Source organism: Psammomys obesus, unplaced genomic scaffold, assembly GCF_907164565.1.
Source record: "Psammomys obesus unplaced genomic scaffold, mPsaObe1.curated_primary_1811, whole genome shotgun sequence".
NCBI lineage: Eukaryota > Metazoa > Chordata > Mammalia > Rodentia > Muridae > Psammomys > Psammomys obesus.
In genome coordinates, this window is record NW_026596095.1 from 18,650,483 (window position 1) to 18,674,736 (window position 24,254).

General features: G+C 47.1%; 1 protein-coding gene across 3 annotated transcripts in view; it reads left to right on the forward strand.

The window, feature by feature from the left end:
• The window catches only part of Lef1 (lymphoid enhancer binding factor 1), a 108,080-nt gene extending 86,803 nt beyond the window's left edge, over positions 1-21,277 (forward strand). Inside the window, exons 10-12 of one of the 3 annotated variants that reach the window (XM_055628253.1) lie at positions 3,998-4,046; positions 4,671-4,711; positions 20,721-20,784. In XM_055628253.1, coding sequence (XP_055484228.1) covers positions 3,998-4,046; positions 4,671-4,705 — 84 coding nt within the window. In that variant the 3' untranslated portion in view covers positions 4,706-4,711; positions 20,721-20,784. Of the gene's footprint in view, positions 1-3,997; positions 4,047-4,670; positions 4,712-20,720 lie in introns of all 3 variants that reach the window. The other 2 variants (XM_055628255.1, XM_055628252.1) reach the window with 2 other exon arrangements.
• The last annotated feature ends 2,977 nt before the right edge of the window (positions 21,278-24,254 follow it).

Consider the following 24,254-nt stretch of genomic DNA (forward strand, 5'->3'; position numbering starts at 1 on the left):
TGCTGGTAAAATACAAGTGTGTGTACATACATGCTTTATGGCATGTTGTCTATTCTTTTCTAAAAATGCATTTTCTTTTCTGAAATAGTGTTTATATCCATATTCTGTTAAGTGAATGTCCCAGTTTTCTGGCTTTTCTTGATTTTAGATTTTTGAGTTTTCCTTTTCCCCTTTCAGAGACCCATAATCCAGTCTGCTGTGGTTATGTCTGTGCATAATAGGATGTTTTTCCTGTACACAGGACCATTATTTCTGCAGGATAGAGTCATAGTAGCAGCATGTTGAGTTAAGAGGATAAAACATTTTGAAGTTCTTGATACATTTTGTCAGATTGCTTTACAGGTGATGATTGCTTTAGAAATCTTACACCACATTTTGGTGACTGTCTTGACAGAGGATTAGAACTACATAGGTTTTTTTTTTAATCTCATAATAATATACCTATCTTCTATGTACTTTGAATAAAAACAGAGTAGGGATTATCATGTTCTAGGATATACTAGTTTCATTGTCAAGAGAACTTATACTGCCAGCTCTCTTACTGCTCAGAGTTTGAACATCTTACTGACATTGTCTTGACTGATATGGTAAGCTTAGACTCTTGCATAGAACATATATTATGAATGGTATATTTGGAAGTCTGTCATTGTATGTAAAATAAAAATTTTGATTGTTTAGATTTTTTAACAGAATATCTTGAAAAATTATTGTTAGCTCAGACAGCTACAACAGAATACCATAGCCAGGTAGCTTACAAAAGCGAAAATTGTATTGCCCACTGTTCTGGAGGCTGAGCCATCTGAGGCCAAAGGCATCAATAGGTTGGGTGTCTGAGAGCCACTCTCAAGCATTTGGCTGTGCCCTCACCAGCTGCCCTTTCCCCAAGGAAAAGTCCGATTCATAGTCGCCAGTAGGCACCTCCCAAGAGCTCCATCTTACTCCAGCGCTCTGGAGGTGGCAGAAGTGTTAAGATTTCAGTGCAGGAGTTTGAGGGGGACACTTTAGTCTATATCAGGAGACCAGCAGAAAGAATGCCATTCAGGCCAGCCTTGATTTGGAGGGATTGTCCCTTCAACAGCATGTGTGAAACAATGACTCAGTGTCCAGTTTGAAGATGGTCTTTGCTATGGAAGCATTGGTTCGCATAGAGACAATGACAACAATGTGAGCCTAAAGTCACATGTCCATAATAGACAGTACAGCATTTAAGCACATACGTGTCTTTCTGGGAACAGGCTGGACATTTTCCCCCTCTATAATATGCCTCACCGAAAATGCCACTTCACTGCTCAGCATTTGGAACTGCAGCAGAAAGGACTTTGACACAGGCAATTAGAGTCCTGTGGGCAGCTACTTGGAAGCACTAGCACAGACACTCAAGCTGCTGTTTTGGCTGATTTAGTAACTACCATATGCTGATTGTAGGGAGTGCCTTCCATCCATTCTTTCTGTTACTTTCCAATCCTTACAACTGTCCAATGACAGGGGCATCATTCCTACCGCTCGGGGAGTGTCAGGTCTGAGAGGTTAGGCAATTTGTCCCCAGCTGTGTGGTAGGTAGTTACACTGCAATTTAAACCCACTCTGGCTTGACTTAAGGATCTGCATGGCTTCCCTCCCGAGGATTAGCTCCATGTCTTACTGGCTTCTGTTCCCTGAGCAGTAATTACCATCTATGTGTACAGAGCCTTTGCTGTGCCAGAGGGGTGCACAGTGTCCTCTTCTCATTCCACCCTGAATGCCCTTTGGCTGTGGCTTGCCTGGGAGGGGACCGCTGACCTTTACCCTCTGACCCCATGCTAGAGCTTTGCCAAGCTCTTAAGTTTGTGCACACGTAGCAGTGCTTGCTGAATGCCTTGAAATTTTCAGTTCTGGTCTTAGAAGTGATGTTTTAGCATTTAGAAAGAAGAAAAGGATATATGCATGTGTCCCTTTCTCCTCCATCTCACTCTATTTCATCTGTTCCTCTTACATGTGAAAGGAAAGGAATTTTGAAGAAAGCTGGTGGATTGTGAGGTTTTCTTTAAAGGTTTTACTCTACTCTCCATGACTGTTAAAGGAACTTGCTCTGCACTCACCTTGCCTGAATGAAGGGAAACCCCACCTTGTTTATAGTATTTTTTAACAACCCCATCAATGTCTGAGGCAATGCAGGGTCAGGTGAGGGCACCCTCGATAACAGTACTCCTTACAGGAGTATAACATCAGGAACAGGATGTACAGGGAGGATGCCTCCTGGTCCGCTGAGGTCATTAAATGTACATCTGGGTTTATAGTTAAAATGGCTTGCTCAACAACATCATTGATTTTACAGTTGAAATTTACTTCCATAATTGGTGTTAATAAAGTTTTTGTGAATCAACAGTACATAGATTTTCTTGAGTGAGGGTATCACTCAAGATCATAAAGTCTGTGTAATGCTGACAGAAAACATTTTGTCAAGAATGAATTAGTCAATTAATATATCCAAGCTGCTCTCTCTCTGCCTGCCGTAAGTCCTATGTATATTCTCTCACCTCCCTGATTTATACCTAACCTAGCACACAGGCAGTAGCAGCAGTGATGCTCAGGGCACTACATGCTGGCTGTGTGCCTGACAGAGAGTGTGGGGAGAGGCTGGATGCAGAGCTCCTGGCCCTGCTGCTGACTAGATGGGCCATGGCCCCGAGCTCAGGGGCATGGGGGAAAGAGCTCCAGTTCCGTCTAAGGAAGAGGAATGAGATGTAGGACATAGAAATTTTTTTTTGTAATAATTTATTTAACTTTTATTTTACGTGCATTCGTGTGAAGATGTCAGATCCCTTGGAATTGGTGGTACAGACAGTTGTGAGCTGCCATGTGGATGCTGGGAATTGAACCCGGGTTTTTTGGAAGAGCAGACAGTGCTCTTAACCACTGAGCCATCTCTCCAGCCCTGAGAAATTTTTTTTGAAAGAGATGTCAGTTAGGACCAATGCAAAGGGAGCCAGGAGAGCAAAGTGCGGAAGGTCCTAACAGGAAACAGCCTCACAGGAAGAGTATCCGAATGAAGGATCGTGGCGACTGCAGGAAGCACGCTCTCTGTCCACTCCCTTCCCCCAGAATGCCTCTGGTCTCATTGAGGTGGTGTTATTTCTGATAAGCCATTTCCCTGGGTCCCTGGCCTAGTGTTGGCCTTAGTGTTTAAGGAAGAGTGCTTTGGTCAACTTTCTGAAACAGGAAGGCTTCATTCAGTAATCATGTGACATGACAAAAACTGCTTCGGGGGATGAAAATGTATCTTTACCTTTATAGAGCCCAAGGCATCATATTCAGTCAAATGTGATAGGCTTATTCTATTGATGTTGCTTGCTGCCCTCATTCTGGAGGTGTCGGCTGCAGAGGGTGTTCCATTAGGTGGTCAGAAATACCTGTCACAGGTTAGCCGTCCATGATTCACAGAAGTGGACTGTGGCTGTAGCCATAGTGAAGTGATTCTTAAGGGAAAAGAAAAAGAAAAGAAAAAAATTAGTTTTGAAGAATAATGAAAAATTTAAGTTACTTAAAATGTGAACTTTTTTTTTCCTAGTTTGTCACTGAAATGTTTTTGAAATGTGTTTAGAACTGCTCCTGTGTTGGTGTCACGTGTCTCTGGAGAAGCAGAGGCCTCAGTTTCCCAGGTCCCGCTTTCTCCTCTGCCTTTCTCCTCGGTTACGCCATGCTTCTGCCACAGGGACCGGGGCACTCAGTTGACGCCACGGACATAAAATATTATCCAGTGCATTTCGCAGCCGGATTCCTCCTGAGCACCAGCAGAGCTGGGCTCTGAGCACGGCAGTCCAGAAGAGGCGTACCCAAGGATGCAGGGTTGCAGGAACCGCACGTGCACGCACAGGCTCTGCACACCCGGGGGCTGAGGGGAGGCGGCGACCCTCCAGGTCCCTCTGGCTGGCCGCCTTCTGTCTGCGCTCTGTGCGCGGCGCACAGCTGCATGCCAGCCATCTGCTGTCTGTGCTCACGTGTGCCTCTGTCCTTCCAGGGCAAGAAGAAGAAGAGGAAGAGAGAGAAGCTACAGGAGTCTGCTTCAGGTAGGTCCCTCGTGGCTCTCTGTTGCTGCTTCTGCTTCTCGCACACTCTTGTAACTAGTCTGCATCTTCTAGAAGCTGCCTGTCTCTGTGACCGTCACATGTGGCCCCCTTAACTCAGCCTTCTCTCCTGAAATTCTTTAATGTCTCAAAAGACTTTTCTTGTAAATTTGAAGGTGCCTGTAAAAGACTCCATTCCCATCCCTGTGCCCGGGAGCCATAGTTAGGAGGTGTGGCTGGTTCCCTCGCCCTCCACTGTTGTCTGTGTCCTCCTCGCTTCTGCCTCTGCTCTGTTTATGTAGTCCTTAAGCGCGTAGCTTTTAAGATGACGGTAAAACATGCCACCTTGTATCCCCTTGAGAATCTCTCACATGTTTTGGGCTTTTAATGCTGAACAACGCAATGTCGGGGCTTGCCTTGCACTGGGTTGTGGAAGTCAGTGAGGTCCCACGTCAGTTCCTTTAGCTTTGCTTTAGAAAGCCACCACAAGCACTGCACAAACAAATGGCTGCTCTGAGAACCGTAAAAAGCAAAGCAAGCAGGTCCACGTGACATTGTAGCTACTGCGTGTTTGGAATGTGCAGAACCCTCTCCATAAACATTTGTTAAAGGCACAATTTTCTGCAGGTACAGGTCCCAGAATGACAGCTGCCTACATCTGAAACATGGTAAGACCAACTCTCGGGCCCTACTGCTGACTTAGCTCTAACAAGAGGCACTTGCGTGGGACTCTTCCCGCCCTCGCCGATTCCATTCAGCCTTGTTCCCGATGGCGGAAAAAACGTCATCGGAATCGGTCTAGTGCTGTTGATGCACTGCTGTGTGTGCACCACAGAATGCTTTCCCCTCCGCTGTGCCTTCTGTCCCGCTTATTTCTCTGTTTTCTTGCCCCTCAACACTTTTTTTTTCTCAGCTATTTCTTACTGACCAGTGGAAATCTGCCTTAAAAAAAAAAAAAAAGTAGGAAGCAGCATGTCATCCTCCTCTACCATCGGGGTTGAGTCTGAGAGACACATTTGTACCCAACTCAGCCCTGTGACATGGTAAAGGCTCAGTTGAAATGAGATGTAAACAGTTTGTTTGCAGGGACCAAGATCCAAGTGCTGTATTTTGTTTTATTTATTTAACTATCACATGTGCACGCAAGTGATTGATTTATTTCTTCTACTGGGTGTTTTTCTTTATTGGTGACCATTGCTAGACCTCATCCTAGGATCTGTAAGTTAAACCTAGTTCTTATTTTTAGAAGTCTTTCATTTCTATCCACACAACCCAGGGAAGCTGGCTTCATTAATAGAGACGCGGTCTTCAGTTTGAATTGACAGGGTGGAGCCGTTCTCTGCAATGGCTGGCTCTGTTTCTATAGTGTTCTTTCTCCAGAACCCTATGCTGTTAGTCACTCTGCCCTGTTGGACTCCCTTTGGGTCCTCTTCACCTCTTGCCTTTCACGACTGCCCAGTCCTTGTCCCTTGGTACACTGCTTTTATTGTAGCCTTTGGAAAACTGTTATGAGCATAGTCTTCCCTTCCGCAGCTCATCCATATTGCGCTCAGAGGGATTTTTTGAGACACGAATGATGTCGGTACTCAAAACCAGCCAGCTCTCACTGCCTGAAGGAGACAGGCACGTCACCTCGTGGGGCCTGCCACTGCCCCATCCTTGTGCCAGGGCCTTGGGCCATGGCCTCACTGTTTCTCCTCACTCCCTGACTGGCCATGTGAGACCTGTGCTGTCTGGACAAAATTACCAGTTCCCCACGTAGACAGAAGGCACTGCCTACGATGTTCTTGTGCTTGGAAGGCCTTCTCCCTCTACTTACGAATAGACCCTTCTGGGCAGCGTTCCTTACAACGGCTTCCAGGGTGGATGCGCTGGACTTAGCCAGGGAACCTCATCCGAGCTTCAGAATTTACTTTACGCCCTGAACCTTCAAACAGCTTTCCCTATAGAAAACTCCCAGAGGACATAATGTCACCAGGTAAACTTAGATTTCCAGCCAACTACCTGGGCCCTCTGCATCAGCATCCTGCTCTCATTTCCCTCCCCTGTGACTTGGGAATGTCATGTGTACTGAGCCCCTTGTCTTTGGCCAGGAGGAACTGAGAAGGGCCCCTCCCTCCTCCTGACAGCCCGGTCACTTCACTCCCGAGAAGCCTTCTGACTTTCCAGGTTTCCAAATCCCCATCTGATACCACATATGATCAATTCTGGTCTAACCTCACAGATTAGCCTAAGTAAGGCTCGGTGGCCTCTTCCTGTGTTAAAAGACGACCTGTTCACAGGGCGACCAATCCATCATACCCAAACGCAGCGTGGTCGAAGGTGACAGCCACGCACCATCTCATGGATACGAATTAAGGTCTTCTGAGCCAGCCGCCTAACCTTTTTGTTCTTCCCAGGGGTGATTCGGTTATAACCTCAGCCCCAAGATGCATCTGGCTTCAGAGATGGCAACCTTAAAAAAAGTGTGCGCACACACACCTTGTATTGTTTCTGTTTCTTTGTTTTGTCTTTTTAAGACAGGGTCTCCTTGTAGCCAGGCAGACCTCCAACCCACTTATATAGCCAAGGTTGACCTTGAACTTTGATCCTCTTGCCTCGACCGCCCCAGTGCTGGGATTAAAGGCAGGCACTGATTTAACTGGCACTGGAGACCAAACCTGGACCTCATGCATGCCAGGTGTGTTTCTGGATTTGGGGCTTCATGGAATGAGAGAAAAGGGAGGACCCAAGCCTCAGCGCCTGCAGCTAACTTGTGGTTTGCACTGCCTCACAGTGGGTGTTGCCACAGGGACCCATTGCATCCCCTTCCCTGACTCGCCACCCAGAGGGTTTCTGTGTAACGGTTATGCTCCTGTGTGATTTTGACTGTGACGTGCGTCCGGCGTTCTTCACTTCCTGTGCAGCCTCTTCCCCTCTCCTCGGTGGCTTTCTGGTGCCCTCACAGTGTTCAGAAGCACTGCTGCTTATGTGGATTTGCTTTCTCCCATGGGATAGGAAGGTCCTGGCTTGCCCAAGCTGACTCCACCGCAGAAGCAAGATGGAGTACACCCAGGAGAGATGGAGTACTGGATTACAACTAATGCCCTCTGTAGAGCAGTGTTTCTCAAGCTGTGGGTCGCAGCCCCCTTGGCAAACTTCTGTCTCCAAAAATATCCACATTATGATTCTCGACAGGAACAAAATTTACAGTTAGGGTGTAGCAAAGGAAATGATTGTTTGGTTGGGGGTCATCACGACAAGGGGAACGATACTGATGGATCACAACATCTGGAAGGTTGAAATCCACTGCTCTGGAGTGACCGAAATCCCCACAGCCACTGTTTCGTTCTCAGAGGGCAGTGCCAAGCACACTTACAAGCTAAGGAAACCGAGTGCCTGAGCATAGGGGGCCGAGACCAGGCCTCCAGGAGGCCTCACTCTGCTAGTGCACCCAGGGAAACTTCACACGTGTATCTTGAACTCAATACAGTCACCTTTCACGTTAACAGGCTTCACCGTGACACTCCGCGCACGCACACCTTGCGTAGTCGTATCCTCACGGACCCCCAAACACACACACTCATGTCCGCCTCACATCCCAATCCCCTCTCCTGGATCTCCTCCCCTTTGTTTTTGTTTTTGTTTTCCTAGCAGTCCCTCTGAATTTTCAGGATCTTTTTTCTCATTTTAAGGAAAAAAATACACATATATATTTTGCTGTTGTTAACTTTCTGGGTTAGTATAATAGTGAATTTGATATGGAACTTTCTTTTAAAGATGTTTGATTTTTATTGTTATATTAGCTTACAGAGTTGCAGGTTTCCACGTGGAATTTTAATGTTTCCCTTTGGTTGATGCTCCCACCCCCACCACTGTTATGGCACTGCCCTATACATGTATACATGTATACATGCTCTATACATGGACAACTTCCACATTTGAGAGAAAGTGCATCATGCTGTCTGGGTCTGGATTATTTCAGCTAATGCAATCACCCCTGCTTCCTTCCGTTTTCCTACAGATGGCTCAGTTTCAGCATTCTTTATCCCTGATAGTGCTCCGCTGTCACATTTTCCTTATAGAGAGGGTTTGTGGCCAAGCCCCTGGGCTGGTTCTGTAGCTTGATCCTTGTGAGCAGTCCCTCTGGAAGCATGCGTGTGTGGGCATCTCTGCTGTACGCTGCCCTTGAATGTGTACCCAGGGACTGAGTCCACTCTAAGTCTACTTTTAGTTTTTTTTTGAAAACCAACATGTATGTATTTCCTCATGGTTATACTGACTTAAGGTTCCCAACGACAATGTGCAAGAGTGCCTATCCCACATGGACGTGTCGTGATGTGTGTGTGTGTGTGTGTGTGTGTGTGTGTGTGTGTGTGTCTTTACCGGTCGCCATCCTGAGTTCAGTGAGATAGACTCTCAGTGTAGTTGTAATTTGCATTTCCCCAATAACTAAAGATGTTGGACATTTTATCAAAAAAGTATCCGTTGGGATAATTAACCCATGTAGGGATTGTATTAGTTGATTTTGTTGTTGTTGTTGTCATGTTTGGGGATTTTTGTTTGTTTGTTTGTTTGCTTTCAAGTCACTTTTAAATTTGTATTTTTTTACTAATTAATTCAATTTACATATCAGTCATAGACCCCTCCATCCTCTCCTCCAAGTCCCCCCTCCCTCCCACATCCTTAGAATAGGGGAGCCCCCCTACCCAGACACCCCAGATCACACATGAAGACTGATTTTATCTTCCTCCCTGTGTCCTGGTAGGGCAGTCCCATCAAGGAAGTGATCAAAAAGCAGGCAACTTAGTCCATGTATCAATATCCCTAACTAGGGGGTCCACATGAAGCCTAAGCTGCCCATCGGCTACTTCTAAGTAGAGGACCTAGGTGCATGCATTGTCCTTGGTTGGTGCTTCAGACTCCATAGAACCCTCTGGGCCCTGGTTGGTTGGCTCTGCTGGTCTTCTTGTAGAGATTTTGTCGCTTCTAGGTCTATTTATCCTTTCCCCCTCTTTTCCAGTAGACTTCCTCTGCTTCACCCAATGTTGGCTGTGAGTCTCAGTATCTGTTTCGAACCATTTGCTTGGTGGAGCCTCTAAGAGGACGATTCTGGTAGGCTCCTGTCTGCAGGCACACCAGAGTGTCTTTAATAGTGATAAGGGTTGGCTTTCTTCCATGGGATGGGTCTGAGGGTTCAGCCCGACATTAGTTGGACATTCATTCCCTCGGTCTCTGCTCTATCTGTTCTGACTCTGTCCCTGCAGGTCTTGTAGGCAGAGTAAGTTTTGGATTGAGGTTTTTGTGGGTGGACTGGTGATTTCCTCCGTCCACTAGGAGTCTTGTCTAGATAAAGGGTGTCCTCTTCAGTCTTCATTGCCCCTGCTACTAGGAGTCTTAGCTAGAGGCCCCTCCCATCCTCCCGGAGGCCTGTTCTGATTTAGGCCTGCAGCTTGTTGCAGAGATGCCCCACCCACCGTTTCTCTTTTCTCTGCAGGCCTTCTGCCCTCCTGCCCCTAGTCTCCCGGGTCTGAGCTGGGGTATATGCACGACTGCAGTGCCTGTAGACTCCAATAGAGGGCACGGAATCCCCTGAGCCAGAGTTACAGCCAGCTGTGAGCTGCCTGAGGTGTGTGCTGGTCACCAAACTCAGCTCCTCTGTAAAAGCAATGTGTGCCCTTAACCTACCGCACCAACTCTCCAGCTCCCAGAGGTTTTAATATACTGTGGATGTTAACCCCTGCTAGGTTCGTAGTTGGCAGAGATTTTTTTCCTGTCTTGGAGGTGACTTCCTTTGCATAAACTTTTAATTCAACGAAATACCAGGTATAACTTTTTTTTCTTTCTACTGGAGTCCTGTTCCTGAAATCCTTGCTTGTGCCCATATCTTGAAGCGTTTTATGTTTCCTTCAGTAGTTTCAAAGTTTGGGGTCTTACATTAAGATTTCTAGTCCACCTGGAGGAGGATGTAGGCGTCCGGCTTCAACCTTGAGATGTGAGTAATCAGTTTTCCCTCCCCCGCTTCTTAAAGCAGCGGTCGTTTCTTTGGCATATATTTATGGAACCTTTGTCAAGAACCAGTTGTCTGTGGGTTCGTGGGTTTGCTTCTGTCCTCCTTTTTTACCCACTGGTCTGTGCTCACACTAACTGTGTGTTCCAGACACGCTCATTAAATGAGAATGATCTTTTGAGCTCACACCTCGGAATACTCCGCCCAGATGCTAAAAACCTCTTTAAACACTTGTGCTTCCACTCCTTGAAATGCATGGATTATATTTTATGCTTCCATGTTGGGGGAGGGTCCCTGTAGCCTATGTGGCCTCTTCAAGCCCCATGTAGATGTTGGGGAGGAGAAGGTGAGTCAACCAAAATGATTACGTGTGAGAAATCCATATGCAGATCCACTCAAACAGTTACTGACCAGCTCTCAGTGCCAGGACACCTTTTGTCCAACTGGAAACAGAATCCATGAAAGCTGTTCCTTAAGGCACTTCCGAGTAAGCCAGATCCACCCCGTCCAGGGTTTGGACTCACCTGGCCTTTGTTGGAAAGCTGACAGCCGGGGCCTGAGGAAATGGGACAGAACCTCTCTTCTGTGTCTTCTAGAAGGCCACTGTCATACACACCAGTGGTTTATTGACCCTGCAAACCACTAGTAAGGGTGGTCCCTACAGGGTGAGAGCTGCCCTGGGGAGGGGGCTACTTGCTAAATAAGATCCTTTCCCTTCCCAGAGGAGTGTCCATTGGTACATGTTACATAAAGATGAAGAGCACGTAACTAAGTGTGTAAATCCGAGGAGGATAGTGGCAGTCTCCTGGGTGGCTGGCACTGGGGCTGTGGATTGGCAAGGGAGTTCCCAGATTCCACGGCGTGTTGATTACGTTGCTGGGAATTTTTCCGGCTCTGGAATGGGTTTGATTTAGAGCCCACAGCGAGCGCCTCAACAGCTTGTCAGTAGTCAGAGATCATTATCAAAGACTTGACTTTTCTTTTCCCCCCAGTTTAGTCAAGATACACAAGAAAGTAAACGAAAGAACCGGAATTGTGGAAACATCAGGAGGGTTGATCTCTTGAGTTCATTAATTAAAAACCATCTCAGTAGATGAGCTTATTAATATTTACTGTAGTAAAACATACGCAGCACCAAAATTACACAGAGATATGGGTTTAATGTCGTGCCTCTGATTTTATAGTATCCACAAACTAATTTAAAAGTAGAAACAAGATACTTTAGAAGGTAGAAAACCTCTGTGGCTAAAAACACAGAACTGCTCCTAGTGATAGAGATGCATGCACACACACAACGCCCTCACGCCCACCCTTGCCCAAACCACCCACCCCATCCCCAGTTTGGCTCTGGCGTAATCTTTATCTCAGAAGCACACTAACTAAATGGAGAAGTGTGTTTATCACCAAGTAGAACCTTCAGCCTTCACTGCCCTGGGGCCAGGAGCTGTGTAGGAGAGGTAATTGCAGGTGCCATCCAGGCTAGAAGAGTTAATTGTGCAGTGCTTAGATTCACGTTAAAAAAAAAAAAAAAAAAAAAAAAAAAAAAAGTGGTCCTGGCTTCTGTTTGATGATGGCGTTTGAAAGGCCCGAGGCTCCTGGTTCCTGTGATTCCTCCACAGAACCTCCCAGCCGCAGAGCAAGAACTGAGATGTAAGCATGGATGTCGAGAAGGCAGAACCCCGAGGCTCTGGGGGCGCCTGTCCTGCAGCCTCTGCTTCAGCCTTGTCCTCTGAGAGTTGGGAAGTCCTCAAATGTTTTCCATGGTCTGATTAAAAAAAAAAAAGTTTATTTCCTATGTAGTTTGAAGCTCATCCTGGCACCTTTGAGCTTCTTCCTAATCTCTTGTGCCTCATTCTACCCACAGGTGTACATGAGCCAACATTAGGCATCTAAGCCTCCAAGATGTTGGTCCACCCCTGTGTTGCTATTTAGTTAGAAAACAAAGCCAGTCTTTTGTTTTGTTTAAATGGTGAAATTAAAGGGAATTGGAGGCATCTTGAGAAATCCTAACACTTGTTCAGAGTCTCCAAGTAAAGAAAGACTCCTGCCTGTACCTAGAAAGTAAAAACATGCCACCCACTGACCCATTGTTCATCTTGCAACACACAGGAAGCACTCGATAAGGAAGCAGCGGGAGTGAGAGGTTTTGGGAAACAACTCCTAACTCTGGAGATGAGAGGCTGGCAGGTTAGAGAGGCCAGGGGTCACAGTTCCTGGCCTGTGCTATCCGAGCAGCAGTGGGAGTTAGCATCTCCCGGGCAGTTGCTCTTTGCTCAGCAGCGCCCCTAGTGGAGGCTGCCTTCTGCCTCCCTTCATAACACAGTAGTTTAGATCCTAGGCAAGAGGCTGCTGTCTGTCTTGCCTGAGATTACTGGCTCACTTTGCTTGAAGCTGAAGACTTGGTGTCCTGAAGGGGCTCTTCCACAGCTTCAGTCCCTGCCTTGTCTGTTCTTATGGAACAACCTACCTCTGACGGCCCTCTTCTTAGTGTCCTTACGTGTCTACAGATGCCTGCCATGGCAGCCACGGATGAGTAGAAACCTGGCAGAGAATCTGTAAGGCAGCACTCTTGACTGTAAAGCTCCTTAGAAAGTTCAGACCCAGGACAGGCAGGGTGAGGCTTGCTCACGCTGTTTTCATGTAACTAACGACAGTGCAGCTAAAGGAGCTGCCGTGTCAACTGCAGGTTTTCAAGTTCAGAACCATGTCCAGGGTGCCTGTGGCCACTGTTCCAGCTACTTTCTGTTGCTCTGATAAAGCATTCTGATTCAGGCAACTTACAGAAGAAAGAGTTTCCTTGGGCTACTGGGAGTCCACCATGGCAGGGAACATGGCAGCCGGCACGGTGGTGGCAGAAGCAGGAAGCTGAGCCCTCGCGTCTTGAGCCACAAGCACAAAGCAGAGAAAGAGAGCTGGAAACGGCAAACTCTGAAAGCCCGCCTCCAGTGACATGCTCTCTCCAACCATGCCGCACTTTGTATCCACAGCTGCGGGTAAAACAGCTGTAGACTGAAGACCCTAGGGATAAAATTTCAGAAAGTTCCAGAAACGCAAAAGTTGGTTTTGCCATGCAGTGGTCACTGTGCTCAGTCTGGGAGAGTGTGATGGGCCTCTCCAACACTCTTGAGCATCGGTCTTCCTTCTCACTTGTGCCCGCTGTGGCTGATCCTGCGACAGCTGTGTCCTTAGCAGGCATGTTGCCATCTCTTTTCCTGTCACACTATCCCCTTTAACAACACAGGAATAACCATTTCACAGTACTTGCATTGTTGTAGGTATTGAAAGCAATCGAGAGCTTGTGTAAAGTACAGGAAGGATATACTACGTAAGTTACACACAGATATGTGCCACTCCACGCATGACTGGAAAGGATCCTTTATGGATAGATACTAAGGAACAGCTGTACCAGAAGAGCCTGGGTTTGGATTACGCGACCATCTCGTGGAACCAAGGACAGTCATACTGCTTGGCCAGAGATGCAGAAATAGGAAAGTAGAACCCATTCAGCAACCAGATCCACTGGTCAGCTGCCACTAAAACTTAACCAGGCGGGCAGCAGAGATGGCTCAGTGGTTAAGAACACTGGCTGCTCTTCCAGAGGACCAGAACCACAGCCATCTGCAGCTCCAGTCCCAGAGTCTAGCATCCAAAGCCCTTTCTTGCTTCAGAGGCAACAGGCACACACATTATACACAGATAGACAGACAGACAAAGTACCCACATACTGGAAATAAATATTTACAATATCTAACTGGGCATGAAGAGATGCAAGAAAACACACTAAAACTTCCTTGTGATACCATAATACCCTATCCTCCTCCCCTTGTCTTCAGAAAAGAGGAGCACCCTCCCCCCCACTTCCAACCCACCCCAGCACATCAAGTCACACCAGGGCTGAGCTCTGCCTCATCCAGGCAAGGCAGCCTGGCTAGGGCAAAGTGAACGAAAGCAGGCAACAGAGTTCATGTCATAGACAGCACCCATTCAACTTACTACGAACCCACATGGAGATCAAAACGCCCATCGGTTACATACGGGTAGGAGTCCTAGGTCAAGTTCTCTTTGTTGATGCTTCCATCCCTGTAAGCTGCCACAGGTCTAGGTTAGTTGACTCTGTTGGTCGTCTTGCAGCATTCTTGTCCTCTCCAGGTCCTTCTGTACTTCCCTCCCTCTCTTCCACAGGACTCCCTGAGCTCCTCCTGGTGCTTGGCTGTGAGTCTCTGCATCTGATTCGATCAGCTGCTGAAGGGTCCTCTCAGAGAACAGTTAAGTTAGGCCTCTGTCTGTAAACATAGCAGAGTTAATGGTGGCAGGGGTTGGCTGTCACCCATGGGCTGGGTGTCAGGCTGTGCCAGGCATCGGCTGGTCATTCCCTCAGCCTCTCTCTTTATCTCTGCCCATGCAACAGAAACTCCTGAGACAATAGGCTCTGCCTCTGTACAAAACCCATGCTTCCAAACATGTATGTTTTATAAAGGGTTTAAAGTGGCTGAGGAGATGGCTCAACAGTTAAGAGCTCACCACGAGGATCTGTGTTCGATTCTCAGCATCCCCAAAGCAGGTCCTGGGAATCCAGCATCCTTCTGGCCTCTGTCATGTACTGGGCACACAGGTGATAATGGAGACACGCATGCAGGCAAACACACATACACATAAACTAGATGTTTTTAAAAAGGCTGTAAGTATAATTCTGCCTTCAACATGGTGCACTGAATTTACTTCCTGATACTTCTGCCATTATTCTGCAGAGGGTGTGGCCCATTGTGTATGCTACACAGAGTATGATGGTTCGCCATTACTGTGACTCCAATACTGTGAAAGTTTTCAATTGCTGCCTCTAGTTTTTCTGTAACTTTCTCTGCAATGTGGAATGACTTCCCCTCCTCCAGGAATATGTACCTCCTGTGGGAGTTGGAGCATCAAGAAATGAACTTTATTTGGATAATAAGGGTTGAAAGTAGAGGGCCCTGACTTTGAAGTACAGAGGTGCTGTGTGGACGTAAAATGTGCTGGGTTTGTGCATGAATTTCGTGGCATCTCTGTGGCTTCCTGTGATAGTCTAACTCCTCCAGTGTTACTGTTCTTCATGCCCGAAGTTCTGCTGTCTCCTGGAGCTCCTCTGCCTAGTCACCTGGAGCTTTAGTAGGGAGACTTCATTCCTTTATACACCACGTGATCGAAGGAAGAGTCCAAAGCAAGATTGCTCACATTTGGGGTTTCAGTTCAGCTCTGGCTTGATGTTCCCTAAATTCTCATACACATCCTGTATGCCCCAAACACTTCAGGTCCGCCTCGTGGACTTCCTCAGCTACCACTGTTTTAGAAGACATTCTGTGTCCAAAAATACCCTGTGACTGTTTGTTTTATACCAGAAATTCCCTGAATGGTATCATCTTGCTTCCTCAGTGCTTAACCTTGGTTGTCTGGTGGTCAGCTGACAGTGTCTCTGTCCCCATGTTCAGGGCCTTATGTATCCCACATCCTTAGCCTTAAGAACCCTAGGTTGTTGCCCTATTATAGTGCCTGCCAAGCACCAGAGTGGAGTTCACACATGCACTTTTAACCCCAAGGCGGTAACGGAGGCTTCCTGTCTCTTTGAGAACACCAGGCACCAGTAACTTCCTTTGCCCGTCCACACACTGTGAGCAAGAGCTGGCTGCCACCTGCTTCATACTGATGAGGAACTGGGATGTGGGGCGCTCCAGTGACTTCCTGAGTAAAGCAAGGTGATGACTGCAGAGCCTGACTCAGGCCTGTATGTTCTCAGGGTCTTTGCCCACACAAGCTGTCACTTCCCAGCCCTCTCCATGCTTATACTACGTCACAAGCCAGTATAAAAGTGAAAGGCGCCTGTCCTGAAAGGAAACACTGTACATGGATCCTGTTGCGTCATTTTTATAAAGAGAAGTTACCTTGGCCCTCTCTGGGTGAACTGCTGTTGAGATGAAAGAAATGTGAACTAAGAATTTAGAGGCGGGGCTGTCGTCTACAGAAATAAAATTGGCCTTTGATGTTTTCTTAATTCACAACCTTTCTCTAGAGTGCTCAACCTGTGGGTGACCCCTTTGGGGGTCAGAAGACACTTTCACAAGGGCTGCACGTCAGATATCCTGCATATCAGACATTTACATTAGGGTTCATAACAGTAGCAAAATTACAGTTATGAAGTAGCAATAAAATAATGTTATGGTTGAGGGGGTCACCACAATGGGAGGAACTGTATTAAAGGTTCGCAGCGTTAGGAAGGTTGAGACTCACTGAGCATGCTCCAAATGTGTCTGCAGATTGTAGATCCAGCAGTCATAGGACATGTGTCCTCACAGGCCAGGCTGATCTGTATGTGTAGATTAAAGACCAAAACTACCTGTGGAGTCATTGCTGACTCATTCCCGGCCTTCCTCAGTCACCTTGATAACTCTATTTGGTTTAACTGGTTGCATTTCATGTTGACTAATGAATGCAAGGGAAAGCTGCTCACCAGGACTCAACCTTGGTCTAATTGGAGTCCAAGGCCAGGGCTATGGACCCCTCCTGGACTCTCTCCCACAGCTCTGTGGTTAGGGATGGACTAGTCCTGAGTATGGAACTAAAGGCCGATTCAGCTGCAGAAACAAAACTCAGTGTCAGGCTCCCTGACCACACATTTCCATTTTTTCCTTTTCCCAAACCCCAGGTTGTCCCCCTGCCAAGGTCCCACAGGAAGGCTTCCTAGATTAGAACAGACCCTCAGAGGGCACTGGAGGTTCACGGTTGACTGATAAGCTCAGGCTTCTCTCTTGGTTTGCTTCCAAGCAGTGTGGCATCTTAGGTTAGACAAAGCTACAGCATTCTAGAGGCAGAGCACATTGTCAGAACAAGGGTGCTGTTGCCTAGTGATAGACAGACAGAGAAGGCAGGAGGGGTAAAAAGAATTATAATTTAGTTGCAAAGTATGATGGTAAAAGTGTGTGTTGAGAGTTTGGAAGCATTTTCCCCTCTGTGGGTTGGGTGACATCAGGCAAGCTCTTTACCTCTCTGGGCCCTGATTTCCTCCTCTACAAATAACTGAGAACACACAGCACTGCCCCAGCGTTAGGAGACTGTTTGTGTAGTCTGTCCAGTGCCAGGCTTCTGGCAGGCACAGTGACCTTGAAGTCAGTAAGGTGATGGTGGTAGAAGCAGAATGCTTAGAGAATGGGGTCACCTTGGGCCAGTCACGTTATAATCTGCCTCAGTCCCCTCTGCAAAAAGACAGGGACAGGCAGCTCTGCCATGCTTGCTCCCTGCCCTGGAAGCCTGAACGGTGACCCTCCACGCATATCAAATTGTGCAACACAGGGGTTCGAGCCCTGCAGCAACAGGCAGAGAACAGCAAGCAGGCTGCTGTCATGATGGGAGTGGCGAGTTGCCACAAGGCAATTTCTTGCAGTTAAAACCTCTTTTCACCTCCACAAAACCAATTTCTAGTACCCTCTCCCCAAAATGATGTCATAACTGAAAACACATTCAGATTTCTACTTCCTGCTGGTGGCAGTTAGGCTGAGACAGCACAGGGAGGGTTGGGGGTTGTCCTAATTCACTGATTTTGATTGCTTACCAGTTCTGAGCATGCTGTCAAGGACATGAGAGTTTGCATTTTGTCTCTAGAGACCTGCTTTGCTACCCCCTGCCTTAGTGTGGCTGCCAAGCCCAGGGGGTCAGGGGTACCAGCTTCTCCCATTAGAAGATAAGCCAGGAGAAGGGGTGGGCTGCCCAAGTCACCAGGCCTTTAGTAGAATTCCACGTTTTCATAGAGGAGGGGCCTCCTCCTGTCTCCCTCCCCCTCCAGCCCTCCCAGTTTTGTGCCAAGGCCAGAGAGAGGCCCAGTTTCTTGTGGTCAGCACATTTCACCTACCAGGAGTCTTGAGGTTTGCCCTTTCCATTCAGGCTCCTCATAATCCAGAAAGAGGTCTTGGTTCCTTTTGACTAGAGAGGTGTTAAGTTGGACTGGAGACTGTTTAAGAAAACCATCAGTGTTCGGTGTATGTGGGGCGTTGTGTTTTGTACTGCTGTCAATGCGCTGCACACATGGGCCTGTGGCAGGGCACTGGCCTTAACATCTGTAAGAGAGAGTTGCTGGCTCCCTTTGAAGCTGAGGGCTTGGTAATTGCTGCTTTGATTGCACAGGAGGGCTTCAGTGGGTGGAGCCCTGTTCCTTGCCAGCAAGCAACTCGGCCCCACTGCAGACTATGGCAAGTCTCCCATCTCTGGAGCTTGGTTTCTTCAAAAGAATATTGACTTGACCCTTTCTAGATCTGTAAAACAACACACTCAAGGCCCCATTTCTCCCATGGGAAGTTAGAGTTGGTCTGCCCTAATGGCCCTGGTGTTTGTTTTTTGTTTGTTTGTTTGTTTTGTTTTTTACGATTTATTTATTTATTATGTATATAGTATTCTGTCTGCATGTACACCTATGTGCCAGAAGAGGGCAGCAAATCACATTATAAATGGTTGTGAGCCGCCATGTGGTTGTGGGAATTGAACTCAGGACCTCTGGAAGAAAAGGCAAGTGCCTCTAACCTCTGAGCCATCTCTGTAGCCCAGTGCCCCTATATTTTAGAAAGGCTGGTCAGGGCCAGTCAAGAAGCCTCCTGGCCACCTTTTAGGACAGCAGTGCAGCCTTGGGTGGTGGCCTGCCATGCAGGGGACCCCTGAGGACAGCCAACTTGTCAGGGGGAGTGGCAAGGCAACCCAACAGTGAACTAAAAGCAGCCAGACGTGAGTGTGTAGGAAAGAATGACTATCAGGAGACAGATTCTGTCCAGCTGAGTTATGTCTTCTCCATGAAGAAAATGATACTCTAGGCAGCCATGCTTATCTTGATGACTATTATAACTGAGCCCAACTCAAAACGGGAGGAAGGGGGGGGGGGCCTGTGGGTAAGACAGGCAGGCAGGCAGAAGGGGGTTCTGCCTCTGTTTTAGAAATAGCCATAGCAAGGCCACAGAAGTTGTTTATATTGCATAACTTTAGAGTTCCCTGCACCTGGGGTTGAGGACAGATTCTCAGCAGAGAGACGGGCTGTCTGCCACAGCAGAAGACATTATCAGCCTCCTGTGTCCATTCAGATCCAAACCCCAGCAGTCTGGCTTGGGCTGGCAGCCTAGGACTTCAAGGACATACCTTCTTAGGACACAACATTTTCCTGTCACAGACTGAGAGGAAAACTGCCCAGGAAGAACAGCTTGGACCAACCTTTGAACAACCTTCATGCAAAAGCACAAAGTAAACCAGGACTGTGGGTCCCACGCCCATGCCAGACTTCAGTCCCGTTCGTTCCCCTCTCATTAGAAAGGCCTTGCCTCCTGTAGCTCTTTGATCCTCCTGTGTGAAGGGCTGATAGGTTTTGCTCAGTGGATACCAAAGATTTGCAACTGAACAGAGTGTTCTTCCACTAAATAGGGAAAGGTTAGCTTTGAGTAGGAATTGTAAACCTTCTTTGGAGACTTCAGAGTTACAAATAGCACTGAGGCGGATTCTTCCCATTTTCTTGGTTTGTTTTATTTCTCAGCAGCTACTCGGGGTATAGATGCGTCACAGTTTGGATCAGGTGTTTGTGGGGACAACTGTGGAGGGAGCCACACTCCTCCACGCACAGGCGACCACTCCCCACCCTTCTCAGCACAGCTTGTGTGCAGGCCCCGGGGAAGCACTTGGCCACCCAGGTTGTGTTTTTATTTTTCAGATGGTCACAGCCTCCCACCATCTGATTGTTCCGATCCCTCTCCTCTTCCGTGAAAGTGTGAAGGAGCCCACCACTTAGAATTAACCTTCTAGAGGCTCATTCTGCCTGTGAAGGGGGCTGTGCCAGCCACAAACAGAGCTGGGATCATCTGGGGCTGTCACCAGTTCCAGACGGGACACAGGGTTTCTGCCCCTCTCTGCCTCAAGTTCAAAGCCACGGAGACTCGTGCTTCCTGGAGTGAAAGAACTGAACTACGCCTTTGCTTTCCTCTGTCTCCTTTGATCATGGTGTTTCATTTTAACCTCTAATCACTTTGTAAAATCTCAGGTCATTCAAACCTTGGGGACTAGGGATTCTTCATTTTGGAACGCATCAGTTATTTTAAATTACTTGCAGAGTGTCCATTCTGACTAACCTTGAATGTCTTCGTTATTAAGGCAGGGATCATCTTGAGAACTTAAAGCGGAGGCGCTTCCCCCCCTTGGACCATTAGAGTGGATGTATGTCCTGGGTGTGCTGGGCTCGTCACATGGGAATTAGCAGCATGCTGGCTGTTTGGAATGTTCTAGTCCCATGTCGACTCCTGCAGTGGGCTCGCTACAGTGAACTAAAACCAGCCGCAATACTTGAGCATTGACAGGCCCTCTTCTGACCTGGCCTTGCTCACCTCTCCAGTTCATGTCTAGCTCATTCCTCCTGTTGAGGTTTCTCAAACGTGGTTGTGTTCCATTTGTTTGTTTAACTAAGATCTGATGCTTGAAATACATGTCATGTCATAACTCCACACATACATATACAGAGCCGAGGAAAAATTCAGTTTTATATACCTACTCTGGGTAGTACCCAACAATCTATTTTGGCCAATGTGAACGTACGAAAATGGATAATTCAAATGTGTGGGTCAGACACTGCTGGTAGAAGGCACAGTCTTTTACAGGCTTGTGGCGAATTCGTGTTAATAGTATTTCATTTGTTCCTTCTTGAGGTGGCAAAAGAAGCTCATTCCCAACGTGCAAAGCCAAGGCAGCAAACCCAGGCCCTCTTCTGGAGATGGAGGCTTGTTGAAAACCCAGACTGTCTCCAACAGCTTGCCCAGCTGGCCCCAAGGAACACTGACAGCAACCTTACCCTGAGGTCACTGCTAGCGACCCTCGACCCACAGAGACAGTCACTGCCAGCCCTCCCTCCTGTCTACTGCAAGCACCGACTTCCAAAACAAAGCTGAAAAAAAAAAAAAATGGTTGCTTCTGAAAAAGAAAAATTAAAAAAAAAAAAAAAAAAAGCCCATGAGAATGCTAGCAGGCCCTGCCCACTGAGCAGCACTGCTTCCGGTCTCTGCGTGCACTTCTCCAGCCTCTTCTCCGCAGGCCTGTCACCCTCCGGCAAGGACGGTACCTTGGCTGTGCTTGCCTTGTCATGTGCAACTAGAGCCAGTGGCCAGAACAGGCATTAGCATCCTGGCGTGAGCATTGTGGAAGATTCCTCCTGTTTCTGTCTCCATTTTCCTATCTTTTCAAGTTTTTATTTAACAGTACAAAAGGATCAAGCTTGTGTTTGCTTCTTTTTTTTTTTTTTAACTTGAATTTTTAAATTTACTTTTTTTTTTTCTTGTATATTTTTGCTAGCTCTGAGCTTTTAAATGAAATTCATAGGTCTGGAAGAGTTTGGAATAAAAACAAGATAAAAAGAAGCCTTTTTATTACTGTTATTCTGAGAGATCCTGTCCAGTAAGCGGCTCCTCTGTGATACGTAGTGGCCTCTGCCGTGTGAAGTGTCTAATAAAGCTAAACAGACAGCCAAACCCATTCTTATTGGACGTAGCGATTGGCAGCCCAGCTCACTTAATTTTCTGACTTTTTTTTTTTTAAATAACAAACCTTACCGTACACTTTAAGCAAACCCATTTGCAGTGGATTTTCTTTCCTTTCCTTTCACTCTTGTAAAAAGCCCAGCACTTGAATTGTTATTACTTTAAATGTTCAGTATTTGTATCTGTTTTTATTAGCCAATTAGTGGGAATTTATGCCAGTTGTTAAAATGAGCATTGATGTACCTGTTATTTTTAAATAGCAAGGCACAGCCTTTGCCCCAAACTGTCATCTTAACGTTTGTCATTCCAGTTTGAGTTAACGTGCTGAGCATTTTTTAAAAGAAGCTTTGTAATAAAACATTTTTTTAAAAGTGTCATTTTATTAAGAATAAAGTTGCTGATAATTGAGAGTTGGTAATGAACTGAAGCCAGGGCCAGGATTTGGTAGGGCCCGGGAGCAGCCCTTATCTGAGAGGTGCTGCGTGGGTACAGGACAGCCCCTGCCTCCCTGGCGTCTGCGAGTCAGCAGAGCCTTGTGGCAGCGGTTTCTCCCTGCACATCGCAGGCCCCACATGGACTCCAGCCTCGGTGTGCTGAGGCTCACGGCGCCTTCCTCGCTCTTCACTGGCGGTCGACCCGAGCTCCCCAAATCCCGAGGCCCAAGTGTTGAAGGAGGTTTTCAGTCTTGTTCGTCCCTTCAGAGTCTGAATGTTTATTTAGTGTTTAGGGAGGACCTGTCATTTCCCCGTAAGCTCCTGTTACACCAGTACGTGTTGCTGTTTGAGTTAGCAGAAACTGCTACATTAAAATGTGGCTGTTTTGTGGTCCTCCACCTTCTGAGTTTGGTATCACTAACGGAAATCCCTCACTGAAATTCTAGTTCTCTTCTTTCAACTGTGGGTACAGCTGTGGAGCAGCTGGCTCCCAGGCTTGTAATAACCCTCCACGTACTGTACTTGAAGATTGCCATTAAATCACCCCTCAAATTTCTCTTCTCCAGGCTAAGTAATCCCAATTCCTTGAGGCTTTCATCATCAGCCCTTTAATCATTTTCATTACTATCCTCTGGAACCTTTCCAATTCCTTTTCATTTAATCCTAAACTTAAACCAGGAAAAAACGTATTATGTTCTGGGGTCCTACTTGTTAGAGAGGTTTTATGTGCAGCCCTTCATTCAGGGATCGTCTCCTTAACATACATGGTTCAAGGCACTCCGTCTGACTGCCACCATGATCATTTGGGGAGTTAGCTACAAAAGAAAACATGGTGGACTACTTTTCTGGGGGAGGCTGAAGGAATCTCTTCTGTGTCTGGGAAATAGTATGTTCGTCAAAGATACAGCTAGCAGGGTAAGGCTCATTCCCAGCCCCTCTGCCAACCTGCTTCCTGGAGGCATTTGTACTAGGGAAGGAGAATCAGGTATGCCCTCTCCCCACCCTCCTGTTCCTAGAGACATCACAAAGGTTGCCCGTGGCTGGAGAGATTCTTCTGGCCTCTTCTGTTTGATCATAGTGATGTAGCTCTCTGCCCTGCAGCCAGCACAATGCCCAGCCTTCCTAGGAGACCCGCCTTGCCTGAGGTCACAGTTGGCACACACCAGCCTTCAAAAGGAGTGTTTTCCTCCTGTTTTGGTTGGCTTAGTTGTCAGGGTTACTGGCTGTACCTGTCCAGTTGGGAGAGGCCTTTCAACTGCTTCCTGACTACGGCTGTCCTAATGCAATCATTTTCTCCCACCGCTCAGTCTAACGCTTGTGATAACAGAGAAACCTCTGCTGACCAGCAGTAACAAGACATCTGTGGTGCGTTCCTTTTGAAGGGGAAGAAATAAGGCAATGGGTGGTTCCAACAGAAGGAGGAAATTTAAGTCTCACAGTGTATCGCAATAGTGTAACCAACTTCCCACACCATTTCTACCACAGGAAGACTTTCTACAAAAGAGCTAATATGAAATGAGTGATAGTTAAACTCGGGGTGTCCAGCTCCAGCGGGCACCACTATTCCAGATGCCAGGGAATTTGAAGAGCTGCCCTATGTGACCTCCACACATGACCCTGAACTGCTCTCAATTAGGAATTGTGAGTAGCCAACATTTCAGTACTCCTACAAGAACAACTTTCTAAATTTCTGTAGAGTATGATAAAGATGACGTCATTGGTTTTCTCGGGCATCGTTTTGGAAGCTGCTAGTTTAAACTTTTGCCTCTGTTGAATCAGAGAATGGAGGAGAAGAGGTATGACCATATGAACAAATTATTTAGTAATCCAGAACTTTAAAGGTCAAGAACCCAAGTGGGGGTTTTTCTTTCTGGAAGAAACGATGCTACGCATCTGTCAAGTGCCGTGAGTCACATGCAGGTGTGTGAATTCATCAGCCAGGTGTGCTAGCGGGCATGCTCAGCACTTAGGGCAGAGCCCGGTGGCGACTGACCCCCAGCAGCTACGAAGCAGTTCGTGAGTGGACTTCCCCTTGAATTATAACCTGTTAGAAAAGATGTTTTGGTCCATTATAAAGAAAAGAAGAGAAATGTCCTGTACAGTTGGTATAGCTGTGGCCCTAAAATGCACCATCCCGTTCCGGGAGGTGTTAAGGGGATTTAACCAGCCAGTTTTGAACTTGCATGGCCCTTCGACAAGGGGAGGTAGCAGTAGCATATTTTTCACCAACATCACAACAACATCTGTGTCTCACTTAAAATCTTAGTTTGCGTGT